Genomic DNA, 16,515 nt, shown 5'->3' with positions numbered 1-16,515 from the left:
AGAGAAATCAATACACAATACAGACAGAGAAAGAGAGATCAGTACACAATACAGAGAGAGAGAGATCAATACACAATACAGAGAGAGGGGTCTAGACAATACAGAGAGAGGGGTCAATACACAATCAATACAGAGAGAGAGGTCAATACACAATCAATACAGAGAGAGAGAGAGAGAGGTCAATACACAGTCAATACAGAGAGAGAGAGGGGTCAATACACAATCAATACATAGAGAGAGGGGTCAATACATAATACAGAGAGAGAGAGAGAGATCAGTACACAATACAGAGGGAGAGAGAGGTTAATACACAATCAATACAGAGAGAGAGGTCAATACACAGTCAATACAGAGAGAGAGAGAGAGAGGTCTCACGGTCAGACACAGTCAATGAGTATGTGAGAGCTCTCTCAGTATGTGGTTATCAATACATTCTGTACAAAGGTCAGCACAGTACAATACAGAGATGAGAGAGAGAGAGGGGTCAATACACAATCAATACAGAGAGACAATACTTCCCTGTGCTTTACAATGCTTCCCTATGCTTTACCAGACCTCTCTGTGCTTTACAATGCTTCCCAATGCTTTACCAGACCTCTCTGTGCTTTACAATGCTTCCCTATGCTTTACCACACCTCTCTGTGCTTTACAATGCTTCCCAATGCTTTACCAGACCTCTCTGTGCTTTACAATGCTTCCCTATGCTTTACCAGACCTCTCTGTGCTTTACAATGCTTCCCAATGCTTTACCAGACCTCTCTGTGCTTTACAATGCTTCCCTGTGCTTTACAATGCTTCCCAATGCTTTACCAGACCTCTCTGTGCTTTACAATGCTTCCCTATGCTTTACCAGACCTCTCTGTGCTTTACAATGCTTCCCTATGCTTTACCAGACCTCTCTGTGCTTTACAATGCTTCCCTATGCTTTACCATGCTTTCACTTTACTGTGCTTTTGCTAGGGGTAAGTTTTCTGTCAGTGTTAGTTTCCAGTGGTTTTTTCCAGTATGGTTTCCAATGCTCGCCTAACTCTCCCAGCTCAGTGTGCTGTAATCATGTTTGACGTCACGTCGCGTGTCACCTACAAAAACGTCCCCAACTGGCACCGCGACCTGGTGCGCGTCTGTGAAAACATTCCCATTGTGCTGTGTGGCAACAAAGTGGATATCAAGGAGCGCAAAGTGAAGGCGAAATCCATCGTGTTCCACAGGAAGAAGAACCTGCAGGTACAGCCCTCCCTCCCCCTCTATAACTATAACTGAGAATAGCTCTCCTCTGTCTAATACATCTCCACCTCTCTATCATCATCCTCTCCTCTCTAATACATCTCCACCTCTATCATTATCCTCTCCTCTCTCTAATACATCTCCCCCTCTATCATTATCCTCTCCTCTCCTCTCTCTAATACATCTCCCCCTCTATCATTATCCTCTCCCCTCCCCTCTCCCCCTCCTCCTCCTCCTCCTCTCCCTCTCCCTCCTCCTCTCCTCCCTCTCCTCCTCCTCCTCCTCTCTCCCTCACTCTCAGTACTACGATATCTCTGCGAAGAGTAACTATAACTTTGAGAAGCCCTTTCTGTGGCTGGGCAGGAAGTTGATCGGTGACCCCAACCTGGAGTTCGTTGCCATGCCAGCGCTGGCCCCGCCCGAGGTTTCCATGGACCCCGCACTGGCAGCCCAATATGAGCGGGACCTGAAGGTGAGGGAACAGGGACAGTGCCCCCTGGAGGAGGGGAGGGGAATTACACACACTGTGTGATACAGACATAAACAGAGCAGAGCAATATGAAGGGGACCTGAAGGTGAGGGAACAGGGACTCTGCCCCCTGGAGGAGGGGAGGTGGAATTACACACACAGTGAGCGATGGACACAGAAACTGATTAGTAGACACACACACAGAGCGAGAGGGGTCTGTTACTCTCCCCACAGGCTGCTTCAGCGTGGATCTGCTCAATGTCCTTCTTTATCTGAGCATTGTAATAATGTTCTCGTCTGTCCTTATTCAGGTCGCTTCGGAAACGGCATTACCAGATGAGGACGACGACCTCTGACCTACCGAACCTCAACCCTTAGGATTCCAGAGGGGGGCGGAGTTTCCCTGTTTGAACATTCTGAACCAAAGCCCCTCTCTCTCACTGTCATCTCTCGTTCCCTCCTCTCTTCTCCCTCCTTCTGTCATCTCTCGCTCCCTCCTCTCTTCTCCCTCCCTGTCATCTCTCGCTCCCTCCTCTCTTCTCCCTCCCTGTCATCTCTCGCTCCCTCCTCTCTTGGTTAAATTATATGCAGCAAACAGCACTTAAAAAAATTAAAGTCACATCAGAAAGATGTAGAATTACATTATTGTAGGTTTGCTAGCATGAGAAATTGAATGACAGAGCTGGGCAGAGCAGGGCTGCGAAACTGCCATTCGACAGCAGGGGCATCCAGTCCTGCTTTCATTAGAACAGAATCTTAAAAAAAAAGCATATCTACATAAAAATCTCTAAAATGAAACTTAGGAACCAAAAATGTGTGCTGTGCGTGCTTTCATTACTTGAATTAAAACGTTTTTATAATCAGAGATGAATCTCTCTCTGTCGTGGAGAGACGCAGTCCCAGTGCAAAGTGACTGTTTGAGACAAACTGGTTTCACACCTTCCCACTGCGACAACAAACACCCTGTCACTAGCAACGTGTCACATTTCAACAGCAGAACATCTAAAAACACACTTCCCTTTACAACTGAATACACACACACACACACACAATCCTGTTCAGGAGGGTCAAATCCCAGCTCAGCCCGACTCACTGTATGTGTGTGTGTGAGAGACCCTGAGCGAGTCACTGAACCTCCTTGTGCTGCGTCCTTCGGACGAGACGCCAAACAAACGAGGTCCTATTGGAAGAGACTCTGCAGCAGCCCCTGACTCACTGTGTGTGTGTGAGAGACCCTGAGCGAGTCACTGAACCTCCTTGTGCTCCGTCCTTCGGATGAGACGCCAAACAAACGAGGTCACGAGAATGGGACTCCTGGAAGAGGGTCAGCACGGCTGAGGACTCACTGTCACTGTGTGTGTGTGTGAGACCCTTTGAATTTGTTTGCCATTGAATTTACACAGAAGACGCTGAGAGACTTCTAGTGGAAATGTATAAACCGAGGTCAGGCTGGCGTTCCCCTTTGCTGAACAGATAAGACTTGCCAAACTGCCTCCCTGAGACAACGGATTTCTCCTTCCAAATATAGACGAGGCCTCCCCAATTAGCACCAATTACCTGATGGGAGCAGCCACACCTCTGATGGCTGGCAGGGGATAAATTTACCCCCCCCCCCCCCCCCCCCACCATTTACAGCAGGGTTTCTGTCCGGCAACACAGAGGATGATCAAAGCTCTCAGACCCAGACCAGTCACCAAAAACAAAGAGACACAAAACTATATTCTTCCACTGAAGCGACTTTATTAAAATGGCATTTTAGGCTGACTGTTTTAATTTTTTTTACTTCCTGGAAAACAAGACCTGTTTACAAAAAATAAAATAATTCCGGTCCAATTCAAATTCTCTCTCTCAAAAAATTACCTTCCAGCTTTCCTTCCAAATTTTAATCAAACCCGATTACAAAAAAGTCTTCAGTATTTTCAGATAACAACACCGCCACCCCCCCTCATCAAATCTCACTTAAAAAAAAAAAAAAAAAAAAAAACACTTTATTTTTTACAAAACTCCTTAAAAAAATACTAAGCAAACTACACACACAAAACTAAACCTGATGAAACAAACACTACCTTCATTAAATAAGAGAGAGACAGGGAGAGAGAGATGGAGAAGAGAGAGTGAGAGCGATAGAGGGGGACAAAGATAGGGGGAGAGACAGAGCAAGAGACAGAAAGGAAAGAAGGGAAGACAAAGGGAGAGGGAAAGGAGACAGACAAGAGAAAGAGAAGAGACAGAGAAAGAAAGAGTGGCCAGTTGAATGCTCTTGCCTTCAGTTAATCTTCCCAGGGGAGACCCACCACCCTTCGCCAGTCCACCCCCCCCCCCCCCCCCCCCCCCCCCCCCCCCCCCCCCGTGCTTCCCAATCCTGGGAGAGCCCCCTGTGTACTCTCTTCATTCCAATCGAGCGCTCAAAGAACCAGACCCTGAACGAACCGATAAATTTGGTTCAATTAAACCTTTTTAATTGTTTTCAGCTCTGAAAGAAAGCCCAAGTCAATAAAAGCGTCAAGCGTCAATTTTAAACTAATTAAAGCGAATGCCTCTCTTCAATCCAGGGTCTAGTTCATCGTATCGCCAAAACAGAACCGTTGTTTCAAAAGTTTCAACGCCCTCTTCTGGTCGTGGGATCGAAGCGGGGGTGGGGGGGGGGGTGGGGGGTGGGGGGGGTGGGGGTGCGGAGGCGGGCTCTCCACGAGCGCAGGGGCGTCGGCATCATTTCCCGGGGGGCACCCAGTCGCTCGTGAAGCGAGGGAAGAGAGAGAAGCAGCAGCTGGGGTCTGTGGGGTGTCTCCCTTCTCTCCGCAGAGTCTCTGAGGCGCAGCGATCGATCCTCACACCAATGTTGGGAAAAGTTCCTATCGAAGGCTTGCATGTCCCTTAGTCTTCACTCGTTCCCCCTCTGAACAGGGGGGGACCAGCCTCGATGGACAGCAGGGACCCTTGTCTGTGGAGAGCTCCGACTGGACAGGGGAATCAGATTCTATATAGCTACTGCAGTTAGCACAGATTTGATAGTGTACCAGTCTGTGTGTGTGTGTATCTATCTCTGTATGTATCTCTGTGTGTATGTCTCTCTCTCTATGTATCTGTGTGTGTGTGTCTTTCTCTCTACATCTCTATGTCTGTGTGTGTCTCATACTGTGTGTGTATGTATCTCTCTGTATCTATCTGTGTATGTGTCTCTCTATATCTCTGTATGTCTGTGTGTGCGTCTCACACTGTGTGTGTGTGTGTGTGTGTGTGTGTGTCACAGCAAAGTCGTATTCAAACTGTACAGTGCTGCTCTGCTGCAGCACCGCTGTTGTCCAGCAGGGGGAGAGCTGGCGGCTTCTCTCACAGGCTGTAAAACCGGAGACTTCGATCCATCCCAGTGGAGGTGAGGAACTGGGCGTGCTGGCCGAACGCCACCCCAGTGACGACCCCCCCGTGCTCTACAGAGAACAGAAAACAAAGACTTCAAAATGCACTCTCACCTCTTACTAGCTTTATTAACAGGATCACTGGCCCCTCCCTTTACAGGAGCACTGACCATCTTTAAAATCCATTCTCTCACCTCTTATTAGCTTTATTAACAGGATCACTGGCCCCTCCCTTTACAGGAGCGCTGACCATCTTTAAAATCCATTCTCTCACCTCTTATTAGCTTTATTAACAGGATCACTGGCCCCTCCCTTTACAGGAGCGCTGACCATCTTTAAAATCCATTCTCTCACCTCCTAGCTCTAGCTGGGTGTGTTATTTCTGTACCTGTGAAACTCAGCACCTCAGACCACTGCTTGCACATGTAAATTCGGATGTCTGTTCCCCCAATAGCCAGGTAGGTGCCGCTCTGATCAAAGATGAGAGATTTCACCTGGGAAAAATTAACGAAAAATACAAAACCATAAATGTTTGGTAGAAGAATCAACGCTTCTCTAGAGAGCTGTGAAAATGGAAGTCTCTCCCCCCTTACTTCCTCGCCCCCCCCTCCCCTCCACTACACCCTCCAGAAGAGTATCCTCCCTTTCCCCTCTTTCTCATTCCTCATCCCCTCCGTTCTTCCCCTCCCCACCTCTCCCTCCACCACAGAGGATCTTCCTTCCTCCTTTCCCTTCCCTCTAGAGAACACTCTCCTCCCTTCCCATCTCCCCTCCACCAACTACCTCTCCCCTTCTCTCCCTTCCCCTCCACCACACCCTCTCCCCTTTCTCTCCCTTCTCCCCTACACCAAACCCTCCTCACCCTCTGTTCCCTCTCCTCCTTTCTCCCCCTCTTTCCTCACCCGCTCCCCTTTCTCTAACCGCCTCTTTTCCTTTCTCTTCCCCCTCTCCCCTCCTCCCCACCTCGTAGTTGTCGTCCAGCTGGATGGTCTTGAAGTTCTTGAGCTTCCTCAGATCCCACAGTTTGACGGAGGAGTCGTCCGCTGTGGTTGCCAGGTAGTATCCGTTCTCAGAGAAGGCGATGGTGGTGATGGGACCCGAGTGGCCGGGGAAGTTCGCCACGTTCGTGCGCTCCTGAGGAACACACGAAACAACGAGACCAAAACCAACACGGGTGAGAGGCGTCTCTCTACACAACCACCCCTCCAGATCAACACCACAGAGACTCCACATCACAACACCGCTGAGAGCCGTCTTTCTACACAACCCCCCCTCCAGATCAACACCACAGAGACTCCACATCACAACACCGCTGAGAGCCGTCTCTCTACACAACCCCCCCTCCAGATCAACAAAACAGAGGCTCCACATCACAACACCGCTGAGAGCCGTCTCTCTACACAACCACCCTCCAGATCAACAACACAGAGACTCCACATCACAACACCGCTGAGAGCCGTCTCTCTACACAACCACCCTCCAGATTGTAACAGAATACTAAAATAGATTTCACATCAAAACTTGAAACAAAACAGTCACACTCTAGTTAGTATATAACAGAATACTAAAATAGATTTCACATCAAAAACTTGAAATGAGACAAAACAGTCACACTGATACATACATATATATATATATATATATATATATATATATATATATATATATTGTATAGGAAACAGAAATCAAAAATACTGCAATATTTACAAAAACACATTAACTACATGCTTAAAATATTTAATTCTTTGGAATATCACATCATTTTAAATTAAAAATATATAGAATATATATTCAGTCCCAGGTCTGAAGTCGTACTTACTATAATACTTTTTTTTCTGTGTGTCTATCTCTCTTTGTGTGTATGTTTCTCTCTCTCTCTGTATCTTTGTGTGTTTCTCTCTCTGTATGTGTGTGTGTGTGTGTGGGCAGCACAGTAAAAATATAAGGTATATAAGTGTGTGAATATATATATATATATTTTATTCCCAGGTCTGATTTGTACTTATTAATATAACTGGCAATTTTATTATATTTTTAAACACCCGCCACAGCAGTGTCAACAGGATGACCGCGCGGACGGCCTCGCTCACCTTCAAGTCCCAGATCTTAATCTGCGAGTCCAGGGTTCCAGTTCCAAAGATGAGACCGTCGGGGTGGAACTGGGCACAGGTCAGCGCTGAAGGGGTTAAAAATAAAATTAAAAATTTTAAAAACGCATTCCTTACAAACTTTACTATTGTAAATTATCATCTGGTCGTTCAGAGGAGGCTTTTAGTCAAAGAGACTTGCAGAGACCAGGGGGGTGAACTCTGCATCATCAACAACTGCTGCTGCTGCAGAGTCTCTTCCAATAGGACCTCGTTTGTTTGGCGTCTCATCTGAAGGATGGAGCACAAGGAGGTTCAGTGACTCGCTCAGGGTCTCTCACACACACACACAGTGAGTCAGGGGCTGCTGCAGAGTCTCTTCCAATAGGACCTCGTTTGTTTGGCGTCTCATCCGAAGGACGGAGCACAAGGAGGTTCAGTGACTTGCTCAGGGTCTCACACACACACACAGTGAGTCAGGGGCTGCTGCAGAGTCTCTTCCAATAGGACCTCGTTTGTTTGGCGTCTCATCCGAAGGACGGAGCACAAGGAGGTTCAGTGACTCGCTCAGGGTCTCTCACACACACACAGTGAGTCAGGGGCTGAGCTGGGATTTCAGCCTCCTGGTATCAAGTCCCCTTCTCTAAGCGCTGGAGCAGCGAGGCTCTCTGTAACAGTTTAATTTAATACCCCCCCCACCCCCCCACCCCCCACCCTCGCTCACCACAGCCAGCGGTTTCATCAGTGACCTTAGTCACTAAACCAAATTCGTCCGGTCTGCACATCAGAGAAAGCCCAATACTGAGAAAGAAAGAAATATATATATAATAACAGGATAACCTTGTGCTACGTTAACACAGCATCAGACACCAAGTCTGGATCTCTAAACAGGATACCAAGTAACACCCACAGGGCTGGGAATCAGACTCCTATTGCACAGCTGTGTGATCCAGTCCAGGTTTCACTACCAGCTTGATTAGCCCCAGTGTGTCTAGGGAACAAGCTCAGGTGTGTCTTCGTATTAAACTCCTAGTGAAACCAGGACTAGATCAGTCTCTGTGTGTCTCACCTGGTCCTCGGCAGGTATAGAGCGTGTATTGGAGGTGTCTTTGTGTGTCTCACCTGGTCCTCGGAGGCGCTCAGCAGGTAGTCCCCTGTGGCGTGAAGACTCAGCCCTGTCACCGGGCCCTCGTGAGCCCGAACCACCTGAACACAGGACTGGGATGGAACCGACCAGATCCGAATCGTGGCGTCGGGAGAGGCAGAGAACACCACCGACTAGAGAGTGAGAGAGAGAGAGAGAGAGATTATACAATGACAAGAGAGGAAGAGGGGGAATTATACACTGACAAAAGAAAGGAAGAGAGAGAGGAAGAGGGGGGATTATACACTGACGAGAGAGAGAGAGAGAGGATTAGGGGGGATTATACACTGACGAGAGAGAGAGGAAGAGGGGGGATTATACACTGACGAGGGGGAGGGAGGAAGAGGGGGGATTATACACTGACGAGGGGGAGGGAGGGGGGGGGTACAGTGCTGGCTCACCTGGGAGGGGTGGTACACCACGCTGGTGACTCTCTTGGAGTGGCCCTTCAGCGTGGCAATGATGTGCTCAGCATTCTTATCAAACACGACCACATTCTTATCAGCACCTCCTGAACAGAGAGAGGAGAGCGTGAGACAGGGGGGCCAGACCACACTGTCTATATAGAGCTGGAATCTAGTGCGCTGGCATTGCCTGCTGTGTGCTGGGCAGAGCCTGGCTGTGCTGTGCTGTGCACAGGGCAATGCTGGCAGGATCGCACTGTATAACACTGATACACAGCCCTGCACAGAACCACAGCAGCTACCCAACATGGGGTCTATATAGAGCTGGAATCTAGTGCGCTGGCATTGCCTGCTGTGTGCTGGGCAGAGCCTGGCTGTGCTGTGCTGTGCACAGGGCAATGCTGGCAGGATCGCACTGTATAACACTGATACACAGCCCTGCACAGAACCACAGCAGCTGCCCAGCATGGGGTCTATATAGAGCTGGAATCTAGTGCGCTGGCATTGCCTGCTGTGTGCTGGGCAGAGCCTGGCTGTGCTGTGCTGTGCGCAGGGCAATGCTGGCAGGATCGCACTGTATAACACTGATACACAGCCCTGCACAGAACCACAGCAAATCTGCTTACCTGTGAGAACTTTGCTGGTGTCCGAGGGGCAAAGGTCAAGCGCAAGGATTCCTGGGATACTGGCGCTATGGATACCCTGGGGAAAAATAAATAAAAGGATTACTATTTTATAAGAATCTTTAAAAAAAAGTTTAGCAGCAGCTAGAATTTTCAAATTGAGACGCGATTAAAAAATAACAAACAAGAAGAACTCACCGCATGTGAAGCGACCTGTCTGTATTTACTGAGATCCTCCGAGCGAACCAGCTCTTCTGGAACTGTCTTCCCTCTCTGAGAGAGAGAGAGAGAGAGAGAGAGAGGGGGGGGGGGGGAGTGAGAGAGGAGAGAGAATGAAATAGAGGGGGAGGGGGAGGGGGGGAGGGAGTGAGAGAGGGAGGGAGGAAGGAGGAGGAGGGAGGAGAGAGAGAGAATGGAGAGGGGAGTGAGGAGAGAGAGAAGGAGGGAGAGAGATGACAGAGAGAGAGAGGGGAGAGGAGAGAGAGAGAGGGAGAGAGGGGGGAGGAGAGAGAGAGGAGGGGAGGGAGGGAGAGAGGAGAGAGGGAGAGAGAGAGAGAGAGAAGGAGGAGGGAGAGGAGAGAGAGAGAGAGAAGGAGGGAGAGAAGATGTTGAGAGGAGGAGAATGAGGGGGAGAGGAGAGGGGGGGGAGGGAGAGAGGGAGAGAGAGAGGAGAGAGAAGGAAGGAGGAGGAGGGAGAGAGAGAGAGAGAATGGAGAGGGGAGTGAGGAGAGAGAGAAGGAGGGAGAGAGATGACAGAGAGAGAAGGGGAGAGTAGAGAGAATGAGGGAGGAGGGAGGAGGAGGGAGAGAGAGAGAGGGAGGGAGGGAGAGGAGAGAGAGGGGGAGGAGAGAGAGAGAGAGGGAGAGAGAGAGGAGGGATCGGGAGGAGAGAGAGAATGGAGGGGGAGGTGAGGAGAGATGAAGGCTCTCTCTTTTCTCCTTCCCTCTCTCCCCTCCCTACTCCTCTTCTGAGGTAGAGAGGCTCGGGAGGAGAGTCGAGAGCGAGAATGAGGGGGAGGGAGCGGGGGCGAGGGGGAGGGAGAGGGGGGGAGGGAGTGAGAGAGGGAGGAAGGAAGGAGGAGGAGGGAGGGAGAGAGAGAATGGAGAGGGGAGTGAGGAGAGAGAGAAGGAGGGAGAGAGATAGGGAGGGGAGGGGAAGAGAATAGAGAGGGAATGGGAGAGCAGAGGAGAAAGGAAGAGAATGAGGAAGAAGAGAAAGGTTAGTTTCTACACTTTCAATCACAGCAGGCAGATCAAAAGCTGCACCTGAAATCAAACTGAAACACCCACAAGAAAGAGCGTGAAAGAACAGAGAGCAGACCCAAACAAACTAACACAAGAAACGCCAACACCTGAGAACAATAATACACAGCACTGGAGAAAGAAGAGCTACAGTTTATACTGAAGAATAATTCTTATTAATATAATAAAACCTTCAACTTCAGAGAAAAGCAGTAAAGATGTTTTTTTTTTTTAATGAAAAACAAAATCTTACCTTCTTTCGCTCGGTGGTAAGCACAGTGGCCTTGTCTTGAAGCTGAAACACAGAGGAGGTCATTAAACAGGGAGACAGGGAGACAGGGAGACAGACAGACACAGACAGCGTGTGAAACCGACGTGTTCTCTGGAGTTTGATGACCTCTCACCTTCTGAATGATATCCGGGGTCATGCCGACCTGCTCCCCCATTTCCATCGGCTCGCCGGCACCCTGTACCCCCAAAAAAAAAAAAAAAAAAAAACACAGGACAGCCAATCAGGGCACAGGAGTCAAAATCTCAAAGAAACTCAGAAAGGGACAATTGAGGGGTCACACAGGAGGCCATCTGGACCAAGCTGTGATTGACAGACGGGGGTAGCCAATGAGACTCACCACAGCAGTGGGCTGGGAGGTGGGGACTGTCTGAGGGACAGCCAATCCAGCTTGAGGCTTCAGCGTCGCCAAAGCTGAGAGCGAGAGAGAGAGAGAGAGAGAGAGAGAGAGAGAGAGAGACTTCTGCTGTTGAGAAGCACATGTTTCATTTTAAACTTGTTACACACAAAAAGACAGAGGACACACAGACTTGCACAAGACTGAAATAGATAGACAACACAGCTAGATAAGACCCAGAGGACACACAGTGTGTACACGCCACATATGCACGAACACAGGATGAGACACAGGTACGACAATGAGAGATACACAAACAAAGTATAGATAACAGACACAAACACAGTCTTTGCGATAGACACAAACGTGCATACAGAGCTGACACAGAGACACTATGTCTCAATCACAGTAGGACCACACAGACACGCACACACCAGATATGAGACACACAGATCAAAAGCTAGACAGACAAACCGGGACAACACAGCAACACAGATAGAGACACACAGACACGCACACAGATACAGAGACACACAGACACGCACACAGACACAGAGAGACACAGACACACACACAGATACAGAGAGACACAGACACGCACACAGATACAGAGACACACAGACACGCACACACACACAGAGAGACACACAGACACGCACACAGATACAGAGACACACAGACAAAGATAGACAGACAAACAAATACACAAACACAGATAGAGACACAGACACACAGATAGAGACAGATACAGAGACACACAGACACGCACACAGATAGAGACACACAGACACACACACACAGATAGAGGGAGACAGACAGACACAGATACTACACAGACAACAGATAGCAGACACATACACACACAGATGTGACTTGTTGACACTATGTACTGATGTCTCTGTGAGGACACTGACAGACAAACAGTGACGTGGATGTGTTTGACAGACACAAGACACCATGTGTCTGTGACCGTGTCTACGTCTCTACCCCTCTGTGCGTGTGCAGACCACCTAGGTGACGACGTGGGGACTCGTCTATGTCTCTGTGTGTGTTTGGTGAGAGAAGCTTCTGAAGAAGCCGTATGCAGCTGCTGTCGAGTGAGAGTGATAGAGAGACACAGACACGCACACAGATACAGAGAGACACAGACACGCACACACACAGATACAGAGACACACACAGATACAGAGACACACACAAACACACGCACAGACTCCGCGGCCGGGCGCTCACCCTCTCTGGCGGCGGTGACCTCCTTGGTGAGCCGGGCGATGACCCTGCAGGCCGCGTCGTGCTGGTAGAGGGCGTGAGAGAGCTCCTGACGAGCCGTCTGCAGCTGCTGTCGAAGAGTGAAGCTGTGGAGCATCACTGCATCCTGAACACAGAGGAGAGAGGAGAGAGGCATCAATACACACACACTGTGGAGCATCACTGCATCCTGAACACAGAGAGGAGAGAGGAGAGAGGCATCAATACACACACACTGTGGAGCATCACTGCATCCTGAACACAGAGAGGAGAGAGGAGAGAGGAGAGAGAGAGAGGAGAGGCATCAATACACACACACTGTGGAGCATCATGCATCCTGAACACAGTGAGAGAGGAGAGAGTGACGTTTTATCAATTACACACACACTGTGGAGCATCACTGCATCCTGAACACAGAGAGGAGGCAGTAGAGAGAGGAGAGAGGCATCAATACACACACACTGTGGAGCATCACTGCATCCTGAACACAGAGAGGAGAGAGGCATCAATACACACACACTGTGGAGCATCACTGCATCCTGAAAACAGAGAGGAGAGAGGAGAGAGGAGAGAGGAGAGAGGCATCAATACACACACACTGTGGAGCATCACTGCATCCTGAACACAGAGAGGAGAGAGGAGAGAGAGGAGAGAGAGAGAGAGGCATCAATGTGTGGACACCTGTGGGGACGTCATGTGTCCTGAACACAGAGAGGAGAGAGGAGAGAGGAGAGAGGCACACACACACATTGATGCAATTGTAATTAAAGGAGAGGAGAGAGGAGAGAGCAGAGAGGAGAATGAAATCGACACACCTGTGGGATGCATGTAAAACTTCACAGAGAGGACGGAGAAAGGCAGGACGGCTGTGAGGCACTCACATTCATTCTATATTGAAGACCCATGGCTAACTCCGAAGGGACTTCGAGTGGAGAGTAGATGGAGGCTAGGCTCGGACTCGTCCTACTCTCTCTCAGAGGAGGACTGGAATCGGGTCCGGAGAGCGAGCGACTGAGAGTAGCGAGAGTGAGAGCGCTCTATCAGTTAGGAGCTATCTGACTTCGGTTGCGCCCGATGAGAGACGTTGCGCCTCTTGACGAGCTTGAGAGCGAGAGAAAGAGATGAGTCCAGTGATATTAAACTTCAGTTACAATTTAATTCCAGCCCAGAGAGTGATATTAAACTGCGAGAGAGTCTAGTGATATTAAAATGCAGTTACAATGTAATTCCAGTCCAGTCCAGTGATATTAAACTGCAGTTACAATGTAATTCCAGTCCAGTCCAGTGATATTAAACTGCAGTTACAATGTAATTCCAGTCCAGTCCAGTGATATTAAACTGCAGTTACAATGTAATTCCAGTCCAGTCTAGTGATATTAAACTGCAGTTACAATGTAATTCCAGTCCAGTCTAGTGATATTAAACTGCAGTTACAATGTAATTCCAGTCCAGTGATGATATTAAACTGCAGTTACAATGTAATTCCAGTCCAGTCTAGTGATATTAAACTGCAGTTACAATGTAATTCCAGTCCAGTCTAGTGATATTAAACTGCAGTTACAATGTAATTCCAGCCCAGTCTAGTGATATTAAACTGCAGTTACAATGTAATTCCAGTCCAGTCCAGTGATATTAAACTGCAGTTACAATGTAATTCCAGTCCAGTCTAGTGATATTAAACTGCAGTTACAATGTAATTCCAGTCCAGTCTAGTGATATTAAACTGCAGTTACAATGTAATTCCAGCCCAGTCTAGTGATATTAAACTGCAGTTACAATGTAATTCCAGTCCAGTCTAGTGATATTAAACTGCAGTTACAATGTAATTCCAGTCCAGTCCAGTGATATTAAACTGCAGTTACAATGTAATTCCAGTCCAGTCCAGTGATATTAAACTGCAGTTACAATGTAATTCCAGTCCAGTGATATTAAACTGCAGTGATGATGTCATCACTACCTTTGATGTCTATCAGCTGCTCCTCAGACAGTGGCTGTCCGTTGGTCGGGTCGGTCCCGTTCTCCGCGATGTATTTCTCAATCAAGCGCCGCTCAAACACCTGATTGGACACCGGCGACACGCAGGGGTGTTCCGGAACCTCATTGGAGACTGGAAGGAAGGCGGGGCAACAGCAAAACGAGAGAGGCGGGGCTTAATACAGACAAGCAAGAAGCACTGAGACAATGAGAAAGGCTTCTAGTGGAAACGTTTGCCATTGAATTCACACTGAAGACAATGAGAAAGACTTCTAGTGGAAACGATTGCCATTGAATTTACACTGAAGACACTGAGAAAGACTTCTAGTGGAAACGATTGCCATTGAATTTACGCTGAAGACACTGAGAAAGACTTCTAGTGGAAACGTTTGTCATTGAATTCACACTGAAGACACTGAGAAAGACTTCTAGTGGAAACGATTGCCATTGAATTTACACTGAAGACACTGAGAAAGACTTCTAGTGGAAACGATTGCCATTGAATTTACGCTGAAGACACTGAGAAAGACTTCTAGTGGAAACGATTGCCATTGAATTTACGCTGAAGACACTGAGAAAGACTTCCAGTGGAAACTCCCCTCAATGAAGTCTAGTATTATTATTATTAATATTGCAATGATCAGGAGCCAGGAGTTTGAGCAGGGTTAGAAACTCACACTAGCCCTGCTGCTGCTGCACCCAGTCCTGGGGTTCAGAGCTCCCCTCAGTGAAGTCTAGTATTATTATTTTTATTAATATTGCAATGATCAGGAGGCAGGAGTTTGAGCAGGGAAGTCTAGTATTATTATTATTAATATTGCAATGATCAGGAATCCAGGAGTTCGAGCAGGGTTAGGCGGGTTAGAAACTCACACTAGCCCTGCTGCTGCTGCTCCCAGTCCTGGGGTTCAGAGCTCCCCTCAATGAAGTCTAGTATTATTATTATTAATATTGCAATGATCAGGAGCCAGGAGTTTGAGCAGGGTTAGAAACTCACACCAGCCCTGCGTTTTCATTTTTAAAAATAAATGCATTATTATTTTTTTTAAATCTAAAATACATATACCCCCCCAAAGCGTTTCTATAGCTAATGCAAATCAAATCGCAAAACGATAACCCTCTATGATTATCATAAGAAACGAGAGACATGTTACTAAATAATCATTTATATTTTTATATTTAAAATTAAAAACAGTATCGATACGCATACAAAACACTACATTTTAGATAGACCACTGAATTTATTTGAGAAGCTTTACGTGTATAAATTCATTAGCGATTCCTCAGCGCATGGGCCTTAATTAACGTGTTGCAAAAAGAAAGTCTCGTATTTTGCAGAAGAAAAGCGCGCAACACAGGCTGCAAACTTACTCGCACAGACCAGAGCCATCTTCCACAGCGCCGGGGTCGACTTTCAACAACTTCTCCGCGTTTTATATTATCGATTAAATCGTTAATTTTCTTGCACTGAAAACGCTTCCGAATCGGAAATCCCCACGCGAGGTTTCTCCACGCTGCAAAAACCGGCCGCGCTGCCTGCTGGGATAGCTCCGGTGGGGCCGGGTCCTCCGGGCACGCCCACCGGGACCGATTCCGCCAATCCGCGCCGCTCGGCTCCTCCGCCCCGATCAGGACGAGCCCCGGTGTTGGACCGGGTCCCGCTTCTCCCCCCCCAGCCCGGTCCGGTCCCAGATTCGGGTTTTTAGATTCACCCCCCAATCAGAATTGGGAGAATGGGAAATCCGGCACCGCCTCACATCCGCACACAATACTAACAGCTGTATGAATTACAAATATTGCACGAAAGACAGAGGTAATAATATAACACAGCGCTGGTGTTTAACCCCCTGATCGAGCTCACAAGCGACCCCCACCCCCCCGGGCTCTATCTGAACCTGCGTCTCCACCCGCCTCTAATCCGAGTCAGTTTATTCCTTTCCAGCGCGTCGCTAATCTTACAGAGACCTAACCGCTCTTAATCGAGGTTTAAAGGGAGAGGGAGAGAGAAGGCAAACAAACACCGAAAGCTAGAAAGGATACTGCTACACCGGACTCGCGTTTCCAGGACGCCTCGCTGTTATTTTTGTCGTGTCTCTTTAATTTCTCTGCGTCTCGGCGC

The 16,515-nt window shown here is 48.2% G+C and overlaps 2 protein-coding genes across 5 annotated transcripts in view; one reads left to right on the top strand and one right to left on the bottom strand.

Moving 5' to 3' along the window:
• The window catches only part of LOC121302216 (GTP-binding nuclear protein Ran), a 5,834-nt gene extending 3,044 nt beyond the window's left edge, over nucleotides 1–2,790 (top strand). For 3 of the 4 annotated variants that reach the window (XM_041232047.1, XM_041232046.1, XM_041232048.1), the window contains 3 exons: nucleotides 1,037–1,224; nucleotides 1,526–1,696; nucleotides 2,005–2,790. In XM_041232047.1, the coding sequence (XP_041087981.1) occupies nucleotides 1,037–1,224; nucleotides 1,526–1,696; nucleotides 2,005–2,049 (404 nt within the window). In that variant the 3' untranslated portion in view covers nucleotides 2,050–2,790. The remainder of the gene's footprint in view (nucleotides 1–1,036; nucleotides 1,225–1,525; nucleotides 1,697–2,004) is intronic. The other variant, XM_041232049.1, reaches the window with a different exon arrangement.
• Nucleotides 2,791–4,866: 2,076 nt separating this feature from the next.
• On the bottom strand, nucleotides 4,867–15,893 carry LOC121302283 (pre-mRNA-processing factor 19-like). Its single transcript, XM_041232139.1, is given in 16 exon segments — nucleotides 4,867–5,121; nucleotides 5,438–5,543; nucleotides 6,013–6,183; nucleotides 7,140–7,225; nucleotides 7,861–7,900; nucleotides 7,902–7,937; nucleotides 8,259–8,414; nucleotides 8,682–8,791; nucleotides 9,311–9,386; nucleotides 9,506–9,580; nucleotides 10,802–10,843; nucleotides 10,953–11,015; nucleotides 11,178–11,251; nucleotides 12,408–12,612; nucleotides 14,360–14,529; nucleotides 15,768–15,893. Coding segments are annotated over 16 exon segments (1,527 nt in total). The 5' UTR covers nucleotides 15,787–15,893; the 3' UTR covers nucleotides 4,867–5,023.
• Nucleotides 15,894–16,515: the final 622 nt, after the last annotated feature.

This window comes from Polyodon spathula, chromosome 29, assembly GCF_017654505.1.
Source record: "Polyodon spathula isolate WHYD16114869_AA chromosome 29, ASM1765450v1, whole genome shotgun sequence".
Taxonomy (NCBI): Eukaryota; Metazoa; Chordata; class Actinopteri; order Acipenseriformes; family Polyodontidae; genus Polyodon; species Polyodon spathula.
Note: the sequence above shows the minus strand (reverse complement) of the source record. Positions and strands in the feature narration are given on the sequence as shown.